Source organism: Micropterus dolomieu, linkage group LG11, assembly GCF_021292245.1.
Source record: "Micropterus dolomieu isolate WLL.071019.BEF.003 ecotype Adirondacks linkage group LG11, ASM2129224v1, whole genome shotgun sequence".
NCBI classification, from domain to species: Eukaryota; Metazoa; Chordata; class Actinopteri; order Centrarchiformes; family Centrarchidae; genus Micropterus; species Micropterus dolomieu.
Window position 1 is genome coordinate 29,520,972 of NC_060160.1, and position 26,545 is coordinate 29,547,516.

Below are 26,545 nucleotides of genomic sequence, written 5' to 3' on the forward strand. Positions count from 1 at the left end.
TGCGTTTGACCTTCTTTTCCTCCTCCCCTGTAGTTTTGTTCTTCTTGGATCTTGTGGCTGTTTTCACAAAGGTCCATTTAGGGTATCCACAGGCTGTAAGTGCCCCCTTCAGGTGGTTCTGTTCCTTCTCTCTGGCTTGCGCGCTTGTTGGTATGTTTTCCGCTCTGTGGTGCAGTGTTCTCATGACCCCTAGCTTGTGCTCCAGTGGGTGGTGTGAATCGAACAGTAGGTATTGGTCTGTGTGTGTGGGTTTTCTGTAAACACCAATCTGCAGGCTCCTCTCCTCTTCAATGTGTACAGTGCAGTCCAGGAAGGCCAAACTGTTGTTGTGAACATCTTCTCGTGTGAACTTGATGTTACTGTCCACAGAGTTGATGTGTTCTGTGAAGGCTTGCACTTCCTGGCTTTTAATTTTGACCCAGGTGTCGTCCACATATCTGTACCAGTGGCTCGGTGCTATTCCTCTGAAGGAGTTGAGGGCTTTATTCTCCACTTCTTCCATGTAGATGTTTGCCACAATCGGGGATACCGGTGAGCCCATGGCACAGCCATGCTTCTGTCTGTAGAATCCACTGTTGTACTGGAAGTAGGTGGTGTTTAGACAGAGGTCACAGTAGTAGTCTTAACGACCGTAACGACTGTCATCACAGCAACAAGGAACACTAACGAACCAGCGGTATCGATGACCCGGGCCAACGACCCCACTGAGGTTAAATAGCTGAGTTTCCCTGCCAGTCAGTCAGAACTGAAGAAGTCCTTTGGATGAGGGACGAAACGTCTTCCAGTATCTTCAACCAAGTCCAGTTGCCCTTGATTTTAACCTTCGTTGGATAACTATGACCTGGATGACTGAGAATCTTCATAGACAAATTTGATTCTGATTTAAGCCAATTCTGTCTACTTAGCACTTATCGTGCCAGTGTAGCAACAAAGCAGACTGTATATCGATTCAATAATTCAACTAGTAACAGTTTCTTTTTTTACAGGCACTTTTGATTTATTCTATCAAAATAGGGCGATATCTCCGTCCATGCAGCTAGCCACATCAATTCACAGAAAAACATAACGTTGAGTAGTTAAGAGTAGGGGAGAGCCGGGACGATTGAAATGCGGGACGAATGAAACACAGCGATTTTCTCAGAGCCCATACAAATCTGATATGCTAAACTACCTCAGCACATACAGTCCACAGTACTTAACAGAACCAGGAAAAATCAGGTGGATACGTCACACTTTCACGGAGATATACGAAAGAAGCTGTTTTCAATCACGGAACGTGATCATTTTTTTTGAAAGTGTGTTTATTGTTTCATGTGTCATGGTCATGATCATATGAAAGATTAGTTAGTACTTTAACTAGTGTTGGAGTACTCGAGTACTGAATCTTAAGACCACTTTTCTTCTCTTGGTCTTGTCGCGGTCTCGGACATTGAGGACTCGGGATTTTATTTCAAGACCAGTCAAGACCATAACTTTGGGAACATCAATAAATTGCTTTTGCATTGTCTGATTTATTTGTTAACATCCTAACTTTATTGGATGTAAAATGTATTGCTTCAAATGCAACCAATAACCCTCATTAAAAATGTGTTGTTCCTGTTAACAACTTTCACCCCTTCCCGTGATGGTAAACATGGAAAAGGAGTGTTGAATAAAGATGTTTACGTTGATTTCAGCTCTTAGTGTTTGTATGTGGGCGTTTTTGTGGGAATCTGGATATTTCAGATCAATTTGAGAAGTACCTATGATCACGTTTCACATTTTAGTGTGTGTCATATAATGTGGGGAACTGGTCTTGGGTTTGACTCAACTTCTGGTCTCAACTTGGTCTCAGCCCCTAAAAGTCTTGGTCTTGTCTCGGTCTCGATAAACCCTGTTCTTGGTCGGTCTTGACTACAACACTAACTTTAACACATCCTGAAGTTCTAAGTGTCAAGTTTTACAGTTTAGAAGCTAGTGAAGTTTAAATGTCAGGAGTCACAGATGTTTCAATCGTCCCGACACGTAGCCATTCTACCCTACTTCGATACGGCGGGCGGGGGGCAGAGTCCACTAGGCTGCAGGCTGGACCACCAGGATACTCACAGCCAAATAACAGGATCTTCACAGTAGACCAGGAAAACAGGCTGCAGATGTACATAAAAAAGGGCAGCCAATATCTAATCCAAATCTCCATTTGCTGTTGGATTTTCTAGTTGGCTAGCTAAGTTATATTTATACTATTTTTTATTAAGAAAGAAAAGCACATAGGCCTAATGAGTTTGCAATTATGTATTAAGAAGGGCAGTGTCAAGCTTTCTAAATAAAAACAAGAATAACATAAACTATTTAAATGTATACGTTGTGTTTCTTCCGTCCCACCCCTGTGTTTCATCCGTCCCGCACAGTAGGGACGCATGAAACAATGCGCACATTTCGTTCAAAGTGAAATTATACTGTAGTCGTTCCACATTTTAACAAGATAACACCTGGTATGTGTTCTAAAAATAGAACACACACATGAGTTGTTGATGACAACAACAAATGATTTCTGTCTGTAATGTTATATTTTCAAATGACTTATATCTGAAAAGTGTTTCAATCATCCCGGCTCTCCCCTATAGCTTAGCCTCTCTTCCAGTCTTCTTAAAAAAAACACAAACACTTCTCATTCATAATTTCCCTTTGAAGTATAATATACTATGTCATTTTATTGCTATCAGCTGAATTTAACATGAAATTGGACTGCAGTTATAATTTGAGCTTCATGGGGATCTATAGTATAATGAAGGTTACCAGTGGAGATTAATAAATAATTAAATAATAACCTAAGCCTAGACAGACGTGTTCATTACGTGGTCCAATACTTTCTCACACATACAGCAGCACACTACTTGCCCCAGATGTCTGCAATATTGCAACAAACTTTAAGTTTAAAAAGCCTGAAATAACCCAATAAAGACTACTGCTCAAGGAGAGACCACAAATCTGCCCCGGTATCATATTAATGATTATATTTAATTATAATTATTAATCATGTTGTAATACATGATTAACATTGTTCATTCAACATAGTTCATTTGGAAAACTTGTTTATTTTCCCTGTTTAGAAATTAATGTAAATAATCATTTACAATACAGGTGTGATTAAAAATAGTTGTTGGTAAATTAATTAGTGACCGCCATAGATGCATGATTTTACTGCTTCCATAAGAGCTCAGACCCTCCTTATGAGAGCTGAGCTCCTATGTAACTAGAACCCTACTGGACTAACGTTATATGGACTACAGCTTGTGGACTATCAAACTGTAACATCTGTAAAAATTAACACACATGTAATACAACATGTATACCTGTATCAATAATTCTGTAAATACACTGCATACACAAAGATTACACAGTTAGAAAAGGAGCTAGCAGCAGTGACTTATTTGCATTATCCAAAACATTAAAAAAAAGTCTGAATGCATGGCTCTTGGCATGTTCCATCAAAATAGCTACCACTATCAATATTTGTAAATCTAAATCACGCAAATTAGGATATGCCAACAGTGGCTATGGTGAGCCCCCGAAGATCTATGGGAGGAGGAGTTTTTTTCTGGGGATAACATAAGCTAACTATTCATATAACCGTGTGTGTGTGTTAGATCTCTCCCTGCTCCAAAACAGCTGATTCAAACTATCAAATTGTTATGAACCCGAAGCTGCTTAAATCAGCTGTGTTGAAGCAGGGAAAGATTAAATCATGATGGACAAAGGGTAACTTTCTCCAGGAGAGGGATGGGAAACACTGTCATAGTAACGTTACAAAAAGTGCGAAAACAGCAACACAGAACAGTCTAAACCAGTGGTCGGCAATAGGCGGCCCAAGGGCCTGATTGCTGGCGGGCCTTCAGATTGCTTTGATAGCAGAAAAAAAATTAAAAAATAAATTGATAACGGCTGATGCTTAAATAGATCTCAGTCATGACAGCAACAGTTACTCACATAACCACTTTCTCTTAAGAGATTGTGCCTCTAAAATAAAAGCGCAAGAACGTCTTTTGCAGCAATGCTTCATGTCGAGTTTATTAAGAGCTTTTACTTTGAAGAGTTCTGAAAGACAATTCAAAAGAGTCTCTGGCCTGCCTGACACACCTCTGAAAAAGCCGTCAGTAAACGTGTGATTGGATTCCCCTGAATTTTCTTGTCCACAGGTTTATGAATGCGGATCAAACGCCGGAACGCGCACACACTGCGGCACATGCTTTATGTGAGCATGTGCAAAAGTGTCCTTTTATTCAATTTGTTTGACAAGGGAGAAAAAAATATTCGCAATAAGATGGGATCAATCTCTCTACCTCCCCATGGGGAGTCCCGCACAATACCAACTGAGCTAATCACGCACATGATTTTGTGTGGTTTGACTTTGTTCCCGTCCCACTATATAATGGCTTGGAAAAATTTGGCCCGATGCCAGACTTATTTGCCAACCCCTGGTCTCAACGATATCTTTATTTTATCTTCTTCTGGACAAATAACTAACCTGAGCGTCATAGTCAACATATTAAGACAAATGCAGACCTATGCCCATACTAAATGCTTTACAATGTTTCATAAAGCCAAACACACATTTATTATCCAAAGAAAAAAAAGCTAATTCTACTATACTACTTCAGTAGCTAACGCTAATCGCTGTTGGCGTAGCCTGTACAATATTTATAGCGGTAGCTATTTTGCCAGCAAACACATACCAAGATCAATGCATTCACACTTTTCTCATTGTTTTGGATAATGCTAACCAGTCACCTACCGCTGTCACAATGTGTAGAGTAGCGAAGAAACTGAGAATGCATCAAGTTATGTCCTGTGGGGGACTTACAAAAACCCTCACAAATAGTCTGTTATTTATGGTTATTTCCTGCCCTGACAGTGGAGCTCACTTCAGAGTGGAGCCTGCACCGGAAGCGACTCCACAGTGGAGGTCTGTAGTTAGACCCCTCTTAATAATTGACATGTTAAATCCCATTTGTTGACTCTGTACAAAAGTGTAAAACTGACCTAGAAACTGTCGAACTCTGTGGGAAGTGATTGTCCCTGGCCAAGAAATAGTGACATTGACATGTCACATTACTGTGCACATCAGCACTGCCTGTCAACTCACTCAAGCGTGGAAAGACAGGGGGGCAGAGTTGATTTAACAGTAGGCAAACTGAAATGATGAAGAAGGTTCAAGTACCAACAGCAGCACCAAATGCTGCAGTAGTTTATCAGTATAATGGTTCTGACGAGTCAGGAACCAGTACCAGTCCCTTGTATTAATTCATACTCCTCTGTCAGCTTCAGCTGCTGAATTCACACCCCACCTGTGGTCCTACACCTGCCATAGATGCTTATGTGATCTCTGCTTGTCACCCTGTTCACTACTTTGTCTACAACAGTGACTACATTGCTGATTTTCTACTTTTGTAATAATGGTATATCTTGAATAGGGTAATAAGAAAGCCTTCAGAACATTATATAGGATTATATATAATAGGGTTTTGTGGCCTGACCTGTGAATCAATTACAAAGATTAGCGCTCCGGTTCCTCTGAAGATCATTTCATAGTCAAAGGTGGGGTCGAAGAAGTCAATCTGGCCAGGGAAGTCCCAGATCTGGAAGCTGACAAAGGAGCTGCTGGAGACATCCTCTCTGCAGATCTTATTGGTGCTCTCCAGGAACAGGGTCTCACTGGGTGACATTTTATGGAAAACCACCTTCTGGATAGAAGATTTCCCACTTCTCCGCAGGCCCATCAATAGTATACGAGGTTTGACCTCTCCATTCAGAGAATCACTGACGTCCAACACTACACAACAACAAAGGGACAGAGGCACTGTAAATTACTATTACACTGTAAGAAATATTTAATGGTGAATTATATGAAACTTTTGATCATCCATCCATCCATCATCAACTGCTTATCCTGCATACACAGGGGGGCTGGAGCCAATCCCAGCTTACATCGGGCGAAAGGCGGGGTACACCCTGGACAGGTCGCCAGTCCATCACAGGGCCACACATAGACAAAAAACCACTCACGCTCACATCCACACCTAAGGTCAATTTTAGAGACACCAATTAACCTAGCCTCTTTGGATGGTGGGAGGAAGCTGGAGCACCCTGCATTCTGATGAATTTTTCTGCACCAGTTTACGGTGATTTTATAAAGAGAAAAACAAAATTCAGTTAATATCATCCCTGCTAAGTCATGATTTAGTCTTTCGTCCTCTTTGTTTATGTTTGGGGAAGTAACCTCTTTAAATGTGATTGTGGCACCTTTTCACCTCAATGATAAATTATTTAGTTATAAACTCCAGGACAGTTATAAGCTCCTGTGTTTCAGCAGATTTTCTGCTCATATTCAGAATTTTCTGCACATTCAGAATCTCTACATACCTGTGTTCTCTGACATGTCCAGAAAAAAGTTATTAGTCTAACTTCATCATTTAATGAGAGGTCTACCTGCCCTTTACTCTGCTGTGCATTACGTTATAGATCCGCTGGTAGTAACATTATCCCCTACATACCGTTTGACCAGTTGACGCAGTTTCACAGCAAAATCGGTAGTGTGAATGGGAGTTAATTTTACAGTGAAAATTATTCTGAGTTGATAGGAGTTGACTTGGGTGTGATTTTGACCACTGGCAGTGCTTAAACAGCTCTGGGGGCGCTGCCTTTTCAGCGAGTTGAGTGACGGTGTTAATTGCACATCCGTTTTTTTCACGGTCATTTTCGTGGATGCACGGTGACGGAGAAGAAACCCAAGTGTCTGCAATATACTCTTTTAAATGGTAAGAACAAGTATATTTACTTATAATGACCATTATTCGCTATATATATTGTGAATTAACATCAAGTGGGGTGTGTTTTTGAAGCTGGTAACGTTAGATACCAGCTAATATTAATTTAGCTTAGTGCTTGCTAGCTAACAATCAGTTAATGATGGTCAATTAACGTAATAACAATAGTGGCATGTTACCATGACATTTAGGATATCCAAATAAACTCAAATAAATACTGTGCAATCAATTTTAGCAGGTTTAGCTGCTTTAGGCAAATACTAGCGCTTAAAACTTTAGGCTGACCACGGTAATTAGTTGGCAGACTGGCACCAAAAAAAGTTTGTGACTAGTGGTGAGGTTGAGCAATTGTTAGAGGCCGGTTCTAGCTAATTTTGATACCTAGCAAACAGAAGCTTTCCAGGCCCAGGGTTAAGAGAACAAATAACATTTTAACAGTAAGTTATTTGTTTTACCAGAATTTGCTGCAAATACTATGACATCATCAGTGTTTCCCATTAGGGCTGAAACAATTCCTCGATGAAATCGATTACTAAATTGCATCGATGCAAATTCTTTGTGTTGACGCTTCGTTAAATAACTACAACGCACAATGTTTTGCACGGACATGTATTACTGTCGCACATCGCGCTTACACGGTGAACACGACATGATTATGATGTCGCTGTTTGCAAAGTGGAGGAGGAGAGAGAAAATAGCGAGGGACAAAGAAGAAAGTGTCCCAAGTCTTGGATTATTTCAAGCTAAAAGAAAACAACAACTCTGTAATGTTGCAGTCCGTCCACCGTAAAACGAAACTTGTCGCCTCGGCAACAGCACGACGGTGTTGTGCCGAATTCTGCCTGCCTGCCGGGAATTGCATGCACCTCGCGGCTGGTAACGCTCATTTAAGCTGGGTAAAGAGGTGGATGCAAATCTTGGCAGGTAGTCTACAACATCTGTCCTGCCGAATTATGCATCCATGTCTTAAGGTCCTTTTCAGACACTTTGTTGTGCTCATACATCAAACGTGGTAATCACAACATCTTTAAGCTGAATCTCAATGATTGCTACTTCTACTAAGTGTATTAAAATATTAACGACTCTAAATGTTGAAAAAATATATACTTCGAATCATTTATCACAATTGATGAACCCCACGAAGGATATTATAGCGCTTAAAAGCAGTATTTGGAGGTGCATGCAATTGTCGGCAGACATGCAAAACTCGGCATAACACCGGCACCTGATCAAAGCACCCGGTGTTCTGCCAGCAGACCACAGACAAGTGGTCAACAGTAACAGCAACTTTAGCATTTAACTGTCAATGTGGGAGACACACCTTAAAAAAGGTTATTAGCCAGCATGTAAGGAGCCTAGCTAATAAGGATAGCTATGTTAACACTAGAATACAGCTGGGTTGTTGAGGTTGGCACGCTGGTAGTCAATATTGACTGCACGCAGGAATTTAATCATGCCTTTCAGAATTAATAACGTTAGTATAATAGCTTTGTTTGGAGGACTTAAAATAGTCTTTTTACTATAATATTTTGGCTACATGGCTTGATTTAAAATTCTGTTAATTCTTTGCACCTGAGAAAACAATACAGGTAGTTCTTTCCATTTTCTGCAGTTTCTTTATGATGTCATCATGCTGCTGAAGGTGAAATACCAGACTGCCAAGAAGTACATCAGACTACAGTCAGGTTTCACTTATTTGGAGTTCGTCAACGAAGGCAAGTAGCTATCTTGTGTAACAAAATGAAAGTACAAGCTTTAAGGCTTTTTTTAAACTGTCCTCATGATAGTTCATGTTGGCGTCAGATTTAGTGAAAATAGAGCTGTGTGCTTCTTGCCACAGGCCTTTTTCTTCTTACACTGAAAATACAGGCACTTCAAAATTAATGTAAAACTCTTGCTGTTACTTCGTGAGACAGTTTTAAGAATACCCTTATCTGCATTGTCTTGCTTCCTTTGGTATGTGTCTTAAAATTAAAGCGCTGCAACCCCTGGCAAGTGACATTTAATTTGGAAACTAAACTTCAGTACCTCAGACAAAAAAAGTGCTGTTTTGTCTTGTACACTGTAATGTTGCTAATGACCAATATAAACATCATGATCCAGCTGTTTTGACAATGTCACATCAGTTTTAGAGATAAATTGGTTGAGAAGTCAGTGATTTGTTGTAGTTTAAAACCTACTTCATATATATTTATCATGTATCTTGCTTGTTTTCCTGTAGTCAAAAACAAGTTTGGGCTTCCCGATGCTGCTGAACTTCATATTTTTGATGAAACTGACACTGCAGTGGAGGAAGACATCCTTCTTGAACTAACAGAGACCAATCCTGACTTATGCCTGACATTACGTGACAGCATTTCAGATGAAGGTTGGTGTCTTTGTTAAATCCGCTGTAATTATTGCTGGGGGTTTTTTCTGTTGAAAAAGTCTAGGTGAGACCTCCTTATGTCTCTGAATTTCTGACTACTGTTACAAAGTAACATCCAACTGCAAAAAAAGTTTGAAAATGTTGGTTTGGTTGTGATTGTCCCACACAGACTCACAGTTTGCTCTAGCAGGTCACTCTTGTACTGGATATATTTTTGTAATGTTTTACTTATTTACTAAGACTTTTCCCCTTCGGGTGATTCAACATCATCTTCCCAAACTGACACCATTTCACTTTCGTCAAGTGACAATGACCACTCCAGCCAAAGAGAATGGGGGATTCCCATAGGCAGAATTACATCCAGCTCTGAAGTCCTAAACCGGTCTACAGAGCTTTCGGAGTCAGAGGCTGCAAAAGAGGTACTTGATAGCAGGAGATGTTTACAATTTTGACTTATAACATCATCAATTAAGTGTGTCTGGATTAAGTCTGACGCTCCTGTTTTACGCATGATCCATGATGATATGGAAGATCATTCACAATTCTTAATGTCACAATGCTCTCAATTTTGTGACACACTTCTGACACAGCCTCTGACTAAGACACATAACCAAAGGAAGCAAGACAATGCAGATAAGGGGATTCTTAAAACTGTCTCACTATGTAACAGCAAGAGTTTTACATTAATTTTGAAGTGCCTGTATTTTCAGTGTAAGAAGAAAAAGGCCTGTGGCAAGAAGCACACAGCTCTATTTTCACTAAATCTGATGCCAACATGAACTATCATGAGGACAGTTTAAAAAAAGCCTTGAAAGACAGAGAGAATTCCCTGAAGCACTGCACCCGGAGACAGCTTGTCAACATACTGGCTAACCATATGACTGAGATGCATGGGTAGGTGTTCCTAAACATTTAAAAAAGTTTGAGACTGAAAGGGTTATTATGGGAATGGAATGGGAGGAAATTTCTAAATACTAAGCATTTAATTAACATATGTGGGGTCCTATATTCATCCTGGAGCATATCAATTTTATGTGTTTGTATTGTGTTTGCTTTAAAGGAGGATTCCCGCTTTTTCCCTCGCTGAAGGATCCTTTCTCTCCAAAGGGCTATGTAAGTTGTTTTATTTTTTTTGTTATATTTGGTTAAATGGGCACACAATAGTACTGCTGAAACTGTGACGTATGTTAGAAAATTCAATGAATCATATATATATATATATGAATATTTACTCAAGTAGACCTTTGTAATTTGCAAATGACAGGAGCACTTCTATGATGGGGAAAAAGGTACAGGATATTTAGCGTGGCGCCTTAAGACCATGACCAGGAATAAATGTCAACAGCCAGTCAAGGCAACCACTGAGCCTGAAGCACAAGGACCAAAACGGCGAAGATTAGCAGCCGCAGCACCTCAGCAGCATGATTGAGACGCCTGCCGGGAGGCTATACCATTCCTTGTTCACTGTCCTGATGAAGGTGGTGTGTTTCAAAAGATGAAGGTGACCTTCCAACATTGCCAGGAACTAGTGAATGACCCGCAGAAAACCACAGATGTCTTCAAGATATTTCCACATCTTTCAGATGTCAAAGGACTAGTGAATTAAGCATATTTTATTTAAGCTCCAGTCTGTGACTTTGTTGGTTGTAAGCAGTCAACAATGCACTCACCATTGATTCCATGTATTTGCATGTATGTATGCTCAACAGCTGAACCAAGACTTCCTGTTGCTGTTGGTGCTGAAACTGCCTCCAAGATGCTTGAGAAGTGGGACACAGAAAGCCCAAGGTTATTGAAGAGGCCAAACACCTGAATCAGTCAACCGAGTTGTGCCGACTTCTGAAAGCTGCTGAGAAACTCACAGAGAACGATGACACCAGTACGCTACATGACATGCTGTTTATATTCCAAATAGCTGGTGCTATTTACTTTGTGCATTCTGTTTAGAAACTAGATAATTACTTTTTCTCCTTTGTATTCCCTCCTTACAGACTGGGACAGTGATATGGCCTCCCTGCTACTCCTTCTCCATCTCATGCCACCCACAGCTGGACGGAAGAAGATCAAAATAAGTCCCAGTTATGCCGTGGACAAAATGGTGCACTTTTCACAAGGTACATTTGTTCTACTCTGTTGAAATTCCATGAGCCAGTTGTTTAGTTATATTAACTCAATAAAAGACAACTTGCAGTGGTATTTTCTTCCCCCAGAGATAACTTTGTTAACTTAATAGTTGCTCAACAGCAAAGACTTCTTGGGGACACATGAACACATACATACACCAATGCGATTTGCCATTGTCTTTTTACAACTCTAACTTTTCTAGTGTCATATGCAGTGAGTAGTTGAAAATCTCCTCAATGTTCTTCCCCCTGTGATAGTCAGATTTCTACGTGGGACATAGTCCCAGTAGAGTGCATGTTCTCGCGACACAGGAGCACGTAACTGGACAAAAGGAGGATCTATAACATCGCATGGAGTAGCAAAACCACTGTATGGATAAGAATCTAAACAGTTACTTCAAGGTGTTCATGTTATTGTACTGTTTTTCAGTCATGCTGCAGCATTGACGAACACCTGCCGGGAAGAGATGGCAAACAACCCTACATCTTTGCTGTTGGCTGGATCCAGAACAGGATTGACACTTTCTACATCGTCGTAGACAAACAGCTCATCCCATGCCAGTCCACCAGCTCATTGGGTGCTTTTGATGAACTGTTTAAATCCCACTACGTGTTCAACCTGACTTATGACGAATCCCTGGTCCAGCTCTACACTTTTGTGCAGACAACAGTCTACAACATCTATGTTACAACAACAGATGAGTCTCCAAGAGTTTGTGAGTTACGGGCAAAACTGCTGAACTAGGGTAAAAATGTTCAGGTGTTTCATTTGTCAAGCTGTACATGTGGCTTGTCAGTACTCGATAACCCATTTAAGAATTGATCACAGTTTCTATCCTAGCACCAGGTTTAAGTTGTTATGTGCACAAGAACATTGTAGGCTGCAGTTTTCAACATATTCGGGTTTCAAAAAACATTTAAGCAGTGTTCATGAGAAGGATTTTTCTCAAAGTGGTGATGTAGCAAACTCAGTCATTTCAAGCTAATTTTCTCCAAGATTCTACAGAAGTTGGTGAAACAAGTGCCACGCCCAGCCCAGAGGCTAGGTGTTTTGAGGACAATGGATCAGGTCTTAAAGAAAATACAAATAATATTTGCGCGCCAATCATTGCTAAACTCCAAGGAAGTGGGATAGCAAATAGTTTAGTTTCAGCAGTTGTTAGTGATTTGGCAGAGGTTGCTACTGATTTGCACTCCCAAGTTAAACATGAAATACTGTCTGCTGTGCCTGAAGATGATCCTACTTTAGAAGACACATTAGATCATTTTGAAAACCCATTTGTTGGCTTTAATACTGAAACTAAAAGAATGAAATATTTCAATGAAAAATGGGGGCTTGTGGAGCCTGTAGAAATAATGTTAGGAGTTCGATTTGATACAAGGCGAAATAAACAAACAGGCACTTATAATCAAGTCCCAGTCAAAGACACTTTTGTTTACATTCCCATTTTGGAAACAACAAAATTTATGTGCCGCAATTTTTGTTTTTTGTAAACTGCTTGGGGAACCTTGTGTATCAAAAACCGACCGATATGAAGACTTCTGTGATGGGAGATATTTTAAGACACACCCATTGTTCTCTAAACAACTTCTTTACAAATTCAGATGTACTATGATGACTTTGAAACTGCTAACCCACTGGGTTCAAAACATGGTGTTCACAAAATAGGTGCTCTCTATTTTGTCCTCAGAAATCTGCCACCAAAATTTAACTCTGCTGTGATGAACATTCATTTGGTTGCACTCTTTCACACTGAAGATGTAAAAAAATATGGTTTTGGTCCCATTCTACATCCTCTAATTAATGACATCAAAACACTGGAGAGTCATGGCCTTGATTTTCCCTTCTCTTCTGGAAAAGTCTGTGGTACTATAGGCCAGATAACTGGGGACAACTTGGGCATGCATGCCATTCTTGGTTTTACAGAGTCTTTCAGTGGACGTTATGTCTGTCGTTTATGTTTGATTGAAAAAGATGATGCCCAGAATGTTTACAGTGAGGATGACCCCAAGATAATCTTGTGTGGTAAAGAGCTTTTTGAAATACACTGCAGTGAGTTGCAATCAGACCCACAGAAGTTGTCCATGTTTGGTTTAAAGCAGAATTCAACTCTTAACAGCCTACGGTTCTTTCATGTTTGCCACAATTTTTCTTTGGACATAATGCACGACATTCTTGAAGGAGTGGCTCAGTATGAGCTAAAGTGACTTTTGGAGTATCTCTCAAAAACTGTTTTGTCAAAACCTGATATGTTGTCTAAAATCTATGCTTTTGACTATGGGTACTTGGAGCGCAAAAATCGCCGACAAAGATTAAGCTGGACAGTACTGGCAATTATAAAGGACTCAATTCCATTCAGACTCTTCGTCTGGTAAGAAACATTCCTTTGCTTTTTGGTGACATTGTGGAGGAAGGAATCCAAAACTGGACTCTGCTGCCGCTTTTACTGCAGATAATCAACATCATATTTTCTCCATCTCTTACACTTGGCATGACTGTGCATTTAATAATGGAACACCATGATTTGTTCAAACAGGTCTATCTAGATAGAAACCTGATCCCAAAACATCACTTTATGATCCACTACCTGGTTTGTATAAGAAAAATAGGACCTCTAATACATGTGTGGAGCATGAGATTTGAAGCAAAACACAGGGTTTTCAAAACAGTCTTAAGAACTTCAAGAACATCACTAAATCACTTGCAAAAAAACACCAAATGTCCATAGGTTATCACTGGGAGATTTCACCTGCAAACCATATTGAGTATGGACCCCTGAAATCATTTAATGTGGACAATGAGGACAATAGTGGCCCATTTGCCCGAGCCCTGCATTCCGCCGTACTGAAAGACATTTTCTCTACTAACTGGGTTAAAATCAGTGGGACAGAGTACAGGGCAGGGCTTATCATCTGCAGTGAGAGTGACCATGAAATGCCTGTGTTATGCAAAATAAATAAGATTAATTTAGTCAACAGTGTCATGTACTTCCTAGTGAGCAAGCTTGTGGTTGACCATTTCAGTGAGCATTTACATGCGTACCAAGTGATTGACAGTGATGAGAAAGGTCTTATAATGTGTAAGCCTTTTGATCTACAAAGTGCTTATGTATCCGAGCCTATATATTGTACCTTTATTTTCTACGTAAATGTGCATAATTGTGCCCACAGACTGGTGCTAGGAAGTTTTTTTTTTTTCCTGAATAAAAAATGTTAATGTTAATTAATGTTTTAATGATTATTAATACTTGTTCACAGTTTACTATAACTGTGCTAACCTACAGTTAAGAGATTTACTGCATGCTAGTGTTTCTACTGTTCTGTAGCCTTTTTTAGAAATTTTTAGATTTGGTGAAAACATTCTGTTAGAAGTTAGAAATTGTAAGTCAAAGGGACTAACACAATTTAGTGTCAAAAAAACACTTTCATGTGTCACAAAACAACACTGTGAGTGTCAGAAATTTAACACTATAAAAAAGTTAACTTTAACACTGAACCAGTGAGAATTATATAAACACTGGGATAGTGTTAATTTTAACACTATGCGAGTTGAATTTACACTTGGGATTTTGCTGTGTTGGGACTGCATGTTGCATGTGAAACTGAAAGTAAATGAAACACTTTTGATCAGGCAGAAATCGCACCACAGATCCACACATACAGCAGCTTAGATAAAGTGGAGCTCACAGTTCCAAACGGAGCAAGGTTGCGCTTCATTTTTTAAATGTTTATGTTGCCAGCTATTTGTTACCACTCATTACAGCTGTCTGGACCATAACACGAGAGGGTCCAGCTGATCACTATCATAGTGTATGCCGGTGTCAATTAGCTGGGTGGAATTGATTGTGTGGCTTGACAGCGTGTGATAAATGTAATTTTCGTGAATCTCGCGAGACAGCTTTTTTCCTGACAAGACATTTTGACACGCTTCAATCTTGCAAGATCTTGTGGAGCGAGATCTCGTCACACCCCGACTGTTTGGTAATCAGTTTTTATAGCCTACTGATTAGTTTAAACAGTGCAGTAGCCTAATGTAGCCACACGGTAACTGTTTCAGTGCATCTGTTGCCAACCTGACAACTGCCTTGTATCTACAGAGTCACAGTGTTATAAAGAAGGAAAGTGTAGCTTATAGATTTTATTCTTTGCTGAGGATAAATCCACAACGTCCGAAGATAACTCTCTGTCGATACATCGATGACAAATTGATCATAAAAATTTATCATAAAAGTGGTATTGTTCAAGATCATCTTTGGGTAAAAAAACTAATAAGCTATCTAAATGCGTTAAGATATGTGCTTTGATATCGACCATATGAATGAGGAAATGAGGAAACAGTTTGGTCTGAATGCCGCATAAGATGCTTTCAAACGCAAATTTAATCCACACAACACTCTCCTCGTGGGGGTTTTATCGCTGGAGAACTGAGTGTTCACACACAACGCGATAACGCGAATAAACACAACTCGCTATTAATAAAAATTTATGAACCCAAAGTAAACATTGTGCTGTGATTAAATAGCAATAAACTGATCAAACTAATGCCAAAATAACTACAACATGATGCAGATTTGTTAAACAAATGAATTCATGCTTTGTCAGGTCTGTCAGCAAGACAACAGGACAACAACTTCTAAAATGTTTGTTTTCTGAATTGAGTTTGGATCGATCAGGGCTATGCTATGCTAACTTGGTCACAGTAAAGTCCAATGATAGCTGGAATAAAGTTACAGACACATTTTTTCTGAACTCACCAGGTAACAATAATCTTTTCTACCAGCAATGTTCAGTTTTGTCTGTTTTTATATAAATATGAAGTCGTAGACCAACAGAGCTAATGACGCTAACAACACTGGAACCGCTCGTGCACGGAATCTATCTAACATTTTATCTGCCAGTCAATGAGCGCTGGCACATACTCTTCTTTTGAACTACAGATGACTATGGTTGGTCGTTGAAATACATTTTATTTGTATTTTAGTCTACCAGCCACCTGGGCCAGCCGCCTCTTTTCTTACTGATTTTTCTGACTTATCCATTATTAAGCTGGACAGAGTGATCATTGTAATATTCATGTGGATGATGATACTTGCAAAAATGCTTCTGAATTTGTAAATATTACTGAATCTTTTAACTTCACACAGCATGTCTCTGGTCCTACGCACAGCAAGGGACATACACTCGATCTTGTTCTTTTTCATGGTTTAAACATTAATTATGTTTGCATCGAAGATGTATTTGTTAGTGATCACAAATGCATCTTATTTGATCTTATTTGTGATGAGGATCCTCTGCCTGCTAAACGAGTGTCCTGCTTACCTCTGATTAACCAACTTACTGTTGAGAAATTTTCAGCTGCATTTGACGCAAGCTCGATTCTTATTTTGAATTACGCGGACGCTTGTGCACAGGTGTTCAATGATCACTGCACCCTGCTGTTGGACAAAGTGACACCTCTTAAAACTAGAGAAATTTCCTGTTAATACATCCCCGTGGATGAATGACGCCAATCGCAGCTTGACGCGTGTCTGTCGGAGAACTGAGTTTATGGAAAGCGACTCAGCTCAAAGTCCACCGCCTGCATCTTAAAGAGCTCTTAATAGACTTAAACAAAATGATCAAGGATGCTAGATCCTCTTACTTTACTAACCTCATATCTGCCTGTTTTTTTTTTTAAAAAAAAAGCTCTGTTTCAGACTATGAACAACATTGTTTCTCCTGCTGCATGTATTGTCCCTGTTTTCAAATGTTGACTGCAACCACTTCTTGTCTCACTTTGTGGACAAGGTTAGCGCGGTCAGGGCAGGCATTGTTCCATCAGCAAACCCCCATACATCACAGACTTTCAATACTGGACTCCTTCTGCACCATTACCCTGAATGACATCATTAAGTTAGTGGGCACGATGAAACCTCCCCAAAGCCCAGTTGATATTTTACCCACATCTTTGCTTTTAAAATCCATACATCTACTGGGCCCATGTTTTGGTTTCAATTTTAAACTTATCTCTTCAGCTGGGCCAGGTCCCCAGCTGTTTTAAGCATGCGGTTGTTCAGCCTATCTTGAAATAACAATCTTGATGCAGCTTCATTTAGAAACTATAGGCCTATTTCTAAATTGCCTTTTCTTTCGAAAATTCTAGAAAAGGTTGTTGCGAACAAGCTAATGTTTTGGATTCCCATAATATCTTTAAAAAATTTCAGTCTGGTTTTTGTAAAAACCATTCAACGGAGACTGCCCTCCTTAGGGTCTCAAATGACATTTTGATGGCTGCTGATGGGGGTAAATGTTCTGTGCTGGTCCTATTAGATTTCAGTGCAGCGTTTGATACTGTTGCATTACTGGATCAGCTCTGAACTAGTTTTCCTCCTATCTCTGACAGGAGTTTGTTTCCATAGGAACATATGTCAGACTCTGCTCCTTTGTCCTGTGGTGTGCCCCAAGGTTCTGCGCTTGGCCCCCTGCTGTTCAGTCTGTATATGCTTCCTCTTGGAAAGATTATTGGTAGCTTTGAAAAAATATCTTTGTTATGCTGATGACATCCAGTTATATTTATCTTTTAGTCCTCATAGGCTAGACAAACTGTCCGTGTTGCACAATTGCTTAGCGTCCATTAACAAATGGATGGCAGACAACTGCAACTAAATACAGACAAAACTGAGGTGGTGATTTTTGCCCCAGACAACATTACCCCTAAGATCAGGCAGGCCAATGGGGCTCCATCATCCTGACGGTAATGTTGTGCGAAATTTGGGTGTCATTTTTGACAAATCTGTTTTCTGTCATGTTAAATCTGTCAGTCGTTCCCGTTTTTTCCATTTCAGGAACACTGCTAAGATTAGATCTATGGTTTCTAAAGAAGAGATGGAGATGCTTGTTCATGCTTTTATTTCTTGTCTGGATTATTGCAATGTACTGTACACTTGTCTAAACAAATCCTCCATAGACTGACTGCAAGTTGTACAGAATGCAGCTGCAAGGCTTTTGTCTAAAACCAACAGATCGCACATTACTCCTGTGCTTAAGGCTCTTCATTGGCTTCCGATTGGTTTTAGAGTACATTTTAACCATTACTTACAGAGCCTTGCATGGTCAAGCTCCCTCTTACATCCAGGATCTGTTGCATGCAAACATTTCTGGTCGCTCTCTGAGGTCTCGTGGCCAAGACCTTTTTAACTGTTACCAGAACACGTTATAAAACAAGAGGTGATCGTGCTTTCTGTGTGGTGGCTCCAAGGCTCTGGAACTCTCTCCCTTTAGCCTTGAGAGCCTTGGATTCTGTGGAAACGTTTAGAAAACACCTTAAGACATCTTTTTAGACCAGCTTTTAACTAGCCTTTTAAGTGTGTTTTATTAGGGCACAAACCGTGCGAGGTCCCTATTGAAACTGTAAGGATTTTTTTTTTCTTTTCCTGCAAAGTAAGCTCAATTTTGGGAGCCTAAATATACTGAAACTCACCAAACTTTGCACACATGTCGGAAGTGGTGAAAAATTTAGTATTTTATGGTTTTAGCGCATTGGTGTGGCAAAATGACTCGCTAGTGCCCCCTACAAAATTGGAAAAAATTTGCCCCTCGGCCACATTCAACCTACATGCACGAAATTTTCTGGGGACATGTATCATATCAAGACGCACAAAAGCCTCAAGAACCCATACCCTAAACTCAACAGGAAGTCAGCCATTTTGAATTTTATGGTCATTTTTGGATGATTTACACACTCCGTACTTCAACGAACTCCTCCTAGGTATTTTTTCAGATCGATTTCAATTTTCTGCTGTGCCTTCTAAAGGCTTTGACGATGAAAAGTTGTGCTATCTGAGTTTTCGTCAATGGGTGTGTCCATGGCGTCTGATTCGCCATGAAACAGGAAGTTGTTGTAACTTCAGTGTACATGCTCACATCTGAACAAAACTTTACGTGCTTGATAACTATCCCACCCCAAAGACATCCACACATCAATTAATTTATATTCATAGCGCCAAGTGCTATGTAGTGCCACAAAGGGGACACAGGAAGTGACGTACAACACCTCCATGCAGCGTCTGAAGCGCGTAGCAAAAAAATGTGCGTGGCAAAATGGCTTGCTAGCGCCCCCTACAGTGCAGCCCCTGGGTAACGTTTAACCTAGACGCACAAAAAAGCCTCTTGGAGCGATGCCCTAAACCCAACAGGAAGTCAGTCATTTTGGATTTAATGGTCATTTTTGGCGATTTACACACTTGAACTCCTCCTAGGGATTTAGTGGGATCGACTTCAAATTTCTGCTGTGCCTTCTAAAGGCATTGACGATGAAAAGTTGTGCTATCTGTGAGTTTTCGTCGATGTCCGTGGCGTCAAAGATCAATTCATCGCCATGACACAGGAAGTTGTAACTTCAGTGTACATGCTCACATCTGCACCAAACTGTAGGATAAGAGTCCCGCCCCAAAGAAATATACACGCAAATAGCCACTTATATTAATAGCGGCAAGTGCTATGTAGCGCCACAAAGGGGACACAGGAAGTGACGTACAACACCTTCATGCAGCGTCCGAACCGTGTAGCAAATTCACAGACGCACCGGCAGAGCTCCAGAATATGCAATGCGGCCGCCTCACACTCCAACGCGCTACACGTGTGAGGGCCCGCCCAACGCTGCTTGCAGCTTTAGTTTTATTCTATTTTTACTGTGAAGCACTTTGTGACCCCCCTTGTCTGTGAAGGGTGCTATATAAAGTTTGTTTACTTACAGAAGACTTGAATAAAATTCACATAAAGACAAGTGCTTGCCTGAGCTGTTTATTTGAAAACAAGAATTGCCATCACAATCATCCGGCTGAGTACGTGTCTGCAATTTGGGTCCTAAAACCTGTCCCTGCCTGAGCACGCGGCACTTTAAAAGGGAATTTAAGACAAAACCTGAAAGATACTGCAGTTTATTGCATTTAGCGTTAGCTAAATAACATAACATTAGGAACAATCCACAGCCAACATTTTTCTGGATTTATTTTAGGTTTTGGAAAGAGAATAAATCATAGTTCTCCTATCAACCTCTCTGGGTAGCGACTGTAATTATTTAAAGTACCCCGGGAACAGCGTTTGACCATATCTTGGAAAAATACGGCAAAAGAAAGGTGGAAAACGACTCCTAAATTACAGTTAATGGAGCTCAGCCATGAAAGTGTCGGACCTCAGTTAGAGCGAGTCCTATACTGCGCTGTGATTGGCCAGCTGTGTATTTGGGGCGTGGCTTAGTGAAGGGTCAATTACACTGAAAACTACCTCATTTGATATACAAATGCACTGTGTGACTAGGCAGAGTCTGACATTGTCAGATTTTTATTCTGTAATTACGGGTGATGAAATAGCTAAACATGACTCAGAAGTATGCAGTAATAATTTCTGATGTACATTATATATGATCTATTTTCTGCTCAGTGCCACTGCATGCCATGGTAGGCTCACGTAAGAGCATTCTCTCTCAGCCAGAACTTTCTTGCAGCACGTTTTTGTTAAAATGCGTATAGATGACACTGTATCATATGACGCTCTCAATTTCAAATTGCGACTGTAGCTGATAACAAATCAGTTAAAAAAAAAGAAAGAAAAAAGAGTGCACTACGGAAGACTATTTAGCCTACTTTCACGCTTCCTGCTTTTCCCCGCTTCAGAACTTCTGTCCGATGAATGGATAAAGTTACCACACGTGTGGTTTTGTTTACAAATTCTGGTTGACTTGCAAAAAGGACTCCATTACCATTATAGCCTCACACTCACTCACTCATTCATTGTCAACCGCTTATGACAGAGGGTGGCGGGGTAGGGGTGGGGGGTATTGCAGAGTACACCCTGGATAGGTTGCCAGTCCATCTGAGGGCCATGCACACTCACTGGAGCCCGACTGATATATCGGCCGGCCGATATTATCGGCTGATATTGTATTTAAATCAGCATAGGAGTTTATAACGGCAGATGAAGGATGATTTTAAAAAGAGAGTCTGATCCTTCACTCACGTTATGAGTGTTGCATAGTTTGCCCACCAGAGGGCACTCTCTCACATAGTGCCAGAAATCCACTACAGAAGAAAGCATTCAGCCAAGCCAGTGGCAGATTATACATACCTGGCATGGAGATCTACGGTGAGTCGGTTGTTTGTCACGTGAAATGCATCACTTCATTACTTAAATAATAATAAAAGTCATCACTTCTCCTCTTAACCCAAATAATCCTGACAAGTTTACATTCATGACCACACTTGGCAAGTATTACTTGCTAACACTCCCGATTTTCCTGGCAGTATGTTTACTGTTCACAGCATGTTTAAGTTACAGTAGTTGAAGTATTGCAAGCTACGCTGCTTACAAACGTGATTGTAGATTCTGAAACAGTGTGGTAGTTCTAGCGAATGGTCCTATCATTATCACTTCTAAATATTCTGTAACATCGCTTACTGCCGCTAACGCATTGCTATATTAGATTAATGCAATGGTAGGTGGCGAATAGTGTAGTTACAGTAGGTACATCAGAAATGATTAAATCAGAGGGGACACATAAATAAATGTGAGCTGAACAAGTTTCTAACACGGCTTCCTGCCAAACAAAGTTATCTATCTTTTGAATGTGAAACGTTATCGGGAATTTTCAAAGTTAAAGGTCCTTGTTGTAGACATCATGTAATATTGGATGCATTCAACAGTAGCGTTTAGAATTTAAAGACTGCTGGTAAAGGGATAAACTAGATGTGATATGCTACATTGAAAGTATTTATTATGGCAGATTATATGTATTGCTTGACAACGAAAAATTATTTTTTTTGCGTATCCCTGTGACCCGACGAAGATGGATGGATTTTTTGCATGTTTATTAATAGTATAACTGTAATGATGACATTAGTAATGATGCATGGTATCATTAAAGAGGTGGTATTATGCTTTTTGGCTTTTTCCTCTCTTTTTTGTGCATGTAACAGGTTAGCAAAGTGAAAAAGCCCAAAGTCCAGCCCAAAGGGAGTTCCCATCTCCCACAGAAAGCTCTGCTCTGAACTGCCTGAAAACAGCTCGTTTGTAGTCTAGCCGTTTCCCTTTCATCCCTGTGATGTCACAGGGATGAAAGCAAAATGCGCGTCTTATAACGCTCGCCAAGCGGCTAGTCTGACACACCGGTGGAAAAACAGTGAGCTGCAGCACACCTCTTTCTCACTCCTCCACCCCCATCTTCAAGATAGGAGGATCTCTGTCAGGTTCCCGAGGCAGAGATGTGCTTCCTGTACTACAACCTGCCACTTCTCAACTGACAGTACTAAGGACTCTGTTCAAAACATTTTTCAAAACACTGTTCAAATATTGATGTTCAGAGCAAGACAGAGTAAAAGTCTTACCTTTTGGTGTATAATTTGTAAAAAGTAGTGAAGGAGGAAAACCTCTTGCCTGTGTGTAGTATATATTGAGAACGTTTTATATTGGTCAGAATTGCTCTTAATTATATTTGTATTTATTTTATATGGAGCTATAAATTTAACTTATTTTAATTTTAGTTTCAATTCATTGACGTGGTTTCATGGAATATCGAAATTGTTTGGTACAGATCTTTTACTTTAACTTCAGTATTAGAATTGACACTGTTAAAACCAACTTCAACTGGAAGTAAGTAAAAGTTAGTTAAATGTTTAAAACCAGACTGTTTTTTGATCATTAAAAAAATATATATTTTTGATGTGCAATTGTTTAGTCATTGAGACTGTAATCGAGAGAGAGATTATTTATTCTCCTGCACATTAGTGGAGAATAAGATGATCCAGCTGTAGCTCTGTGTCTGTCCTCTCTGCTCCACCTGAAGCTGTGAGCTGCACTTTATCAGAGGCGCTGAAATTAACTTGTGTGGATCTGTGGTGAGGTTCATCACCTGATAGACAGAGGAGGCATTATACATATTTCATTTCAAAATCTGTTTTGTCCCCCCCTCTTTACTAATGTAAAGTTTTATTTGGCATTGCCTTACTGGCTCAGGCGATTTCGGAGCTGGCTCATATAGGAGGCGGTTTACTAACAGACCAGTCAATCACTCACACACTCCACATCAGTCCCGGACAAAATGTAGCCTATAGAAATGTTGAGGGAGGAAAAAAGTTGCTTGAGGCCGGTGCAGCAAAGTGCCTCAATATTACAGACTTTTCTTTTGTGCTTACTTCTAGCTGAAGGCAGCAGTGATGATGTCTGCAGCAGGGGTGGGTACATCTAATGTAGGCCTACTCTTAATTTCACTACATTTTCCATTCATACCTTCATAACTTAACCAATCTGTAATCTGCATTTTGCTTCCTTAACCGAAATGAGCTCATCCAGGCTGTGCACAGTTACGCAGTAAAGCGCTGGTCGGGCGCTTGTGACAGTCACAGAGCTGTGCAGATGCAAACATTTAGAAAATCAGGCAAATATCTTTTCAGTTTAAGGCTTTACAACTGAAATCTAGTGAGCGCACACTATGGCACTGGTGACCGTGTTGGAAAGCAGCCTGCGTCGCTCTTTAACAAGCCGACAAGTGAAATACTTTCACTTTCCATTAACGGCGCATTAAAAGCGTCGAACTGCCTGAAAACAGCTCGTTTGTAGTCCAGCCTTTACTTCCCTTTCTTGTGACATCAAAATGAATATTAATAATACGTACGTATAATAATACGTGTCATAATGCTCGCTGGGCGACTAGTCCGACACGCCCTCAAAAACACCGGTGAAAACACACTGAGCTGCAGCACACAGCTCTCCTCTCCCTTCCAAACACTAGCTACCGTCCAGGCAGTCAGTGGACATAAAGTTGTTCCTGTGACGTAGAGACAGAGCTCAGTTAAAACTTTATGGATGAAAGATACTTTTGTTACAGATTAATAACTCACCACTCTGAAACTCTTGCTCCAGTCCAAATTGCCAACCTGGTCGGCAACATGTAGCCTACAGCTGAATCGAAGCTGTTTACCGTCTTTTCGCTGACCCACCTTTCTCTGCTTCTGATTGGCTAGTAGTCCTTAACTAGGAACTGCACATGTGCAACTCCCAACAAAGATCATTTAGAGAAAAGATGTATCACTCTATAGCTATTTATTCTGGAAACGTCAGAGAACCCAGTTAGATTCTGAATGTGCAGAACTTTGAACAGGAGCAGAAAACCTGCTGAAACACAGGAGCTATTAAATAATTAAAATGATTTAATTTATTATTGATGACGTAAAAAGGTGCCACATGCACATTTAAAGAGGTTACCTCAAATCAGTCACACCTGCGTGTGTGTGTGTTGATTCAGCAGTGATGGTATTAAAAGTTGATCTACAGGAGAAACATATCTGAAAGCAACCCAGAATGCCTGAGAGCTGCTCTGCATTATATTCTGTTACAGTTTTAGATTTTAAATTGTTTTATTATACCTTTATTAAACCAGGAAAAACTCTTGTGTCCTGGCCAAGGCAGGCAGTAGTACAATTGCACATTTAAGATGGAAATAAATCAGTTACAAGGTCATAAAATATCAAAATGTTCTTAAATATTCACCACAATTCAGCAACAAGGACGATCAAATCAGTCATAACATGACAAAGCAACCAGTGAAAACGGCTCACAAAGATTCAGCCTCCTGCGGGCTACCTGAATTTTGTGTTTCCTTTACATAAATAAAAAACACACAACAAAGTGTGGGGGATTCATTTTACCGCAGTTTAGACACATGACACATGGATGTTTACTGTTGCTATATGCTTTACAGACTTTAACTTTGGGGTGGGGGGTCAATTATGTGAAGATATGAAGTTTTATGGGCTGGGCTAAGCCCCCAATGTTTCAAGATCCTAAAAACGCCCCTGCACAGCTGTCAGATTAATGTAGCTAAGTCTCCCAAAATGGAGAAACACTAACTCGGTGTCATTATGTGTGTCAGGGGGAGAGCCGGGACGATTGAAACACAAGAGAGCAATTTTCTCGTGGCCCATATAAATCTGATATGCCAAACGTCCACAGTACTTAACAGATCCTGAAAATCAGGTGGATACTCAGCCAAATAACAGGGTCTTCACAGTAGACCAGGAAAACAGGCTGCAGATGTACATAAAAAAGGGCAGCCAATATCTAATCCAAATCTGCATTTGCTGTTGGATTTTCTAGTTAGCTAGCAAAATTATATTTATACTATTTTTTTATTAAGAAAAAGTATATAATGTGTTTGCAATTAAGTATTAAGAAGGGCAGTGTCAAGCTTTCTAAATAAAAACAAAAATAAACTATTTAAATGTATACATTGTGTTTCATCCGTCCCGCACAGTAGAGACGGATGAAACAATGTGCACCTTTCCTTCAAAGTGAAATTATACTGAAGTCGTTCCACAAGATATCACCTGGTATTGATGGAACACACACGTGAGTTGTTGATGACAGCAACAAATGATTTCTGTCTGTAACGTTATATTTTAAAATGACATATCTGAAAAGAGAGAGTACGGTCTAGACCTGCTTTTATGAAAAGCGCTGAGAGATAACTGTTGTGATTTGGCGCTATATAAATAAAATTGAAGTCTTTCATTCGTCCCGGCTCTCCCCTACAATGTAGGCCTACTCCGTTACTCCACCTCTGTAAATTTAACTTAAGTGTAGTAACTACACAAATGATGAAAACCGGACATTTATTTTAAAGAGTAACGTTATGGAAACCAGCTTCAGTTAGCTAATACAACGGGCTCCAAAGGTAGGAGACGCGTCAGCGGCCAATAACGCGGATCCGAAGTGAAAGTGTAACATTGTGGTCTCCCCTCGCTCTGTTCTGGTGTGTGACCTTCATAAGCAGCAGAAATGTCAGCCTACCTCCGCCCCCACAGCCCACCTCGGCGTCTGAAAACGCCTCCAAGTCGTCTTCCTCGTCATAATATCCCATTGTAATATCGCCGTCCTCCCGACTCAGCGCTGACACCCTCTCACTCATGTTGTCATGCTGATTTCTTTTGTCGCCCTGCTTCTGGTTTGGATTGAAGCCGCTTGTGGTGTCCAACTTTCCCACCCTGTAACCTGATACGTGAGGGCCATGCTGTGAACTTCCACCCTCCCATGCCTCTGGTCCTACACATAGCAGCCACAAGGCTAATTCTGATGGGTTTTATGGCTGAGACGACATAAAGTGGGCTGCCATGCCAACATGCAATAACATAATTGGCCAAGCTTTTGATTAGATTAGCTTGCTGCCAAAATAATGACATACAACAATAAAACTGAATGAATCTCCTGTAGGCTACTACTGA

The 26,545-nt window shown here is 40.3% G+C and overlaps 1 protein-coding gene across 2 annotated transcripts in view; it reads right to left on the reverse strand.

The window, feature by feature from the left end:
- Positions 1-26,292, reverse strand: part of rragd (ras-related GTP binding D) — a 94,171-nt gene extending 67,879 nt beyond the window's left edge. The window contains exons 1-2 of one of the 2 annotated variants that reach the window (XM_046061932.1): positions 26,115-26,292; positions 5,514-5,809 (exon numbers count right to left, since the gene is read on the reverse strand). In XM_046061932.1, coding sequence (XP_045917888.1) covers positions 5,514-5,809; positions 26,115-26,232 — 414 coding nt within the window. In that variant the 5' untranslated portion in view covers positions 26,233-26,292. Of the gene's footprint in view, positions 1-5,513; positions 5,810-7,258; positions 7,365-26,114 lie in introns of those variants that run through there. The other variant, XM_046061933.1, reaches the window with a different exon arrangement.
- Between the last annotated feature and the right edge of the window lie 253 nt (positions 26,293-26,545).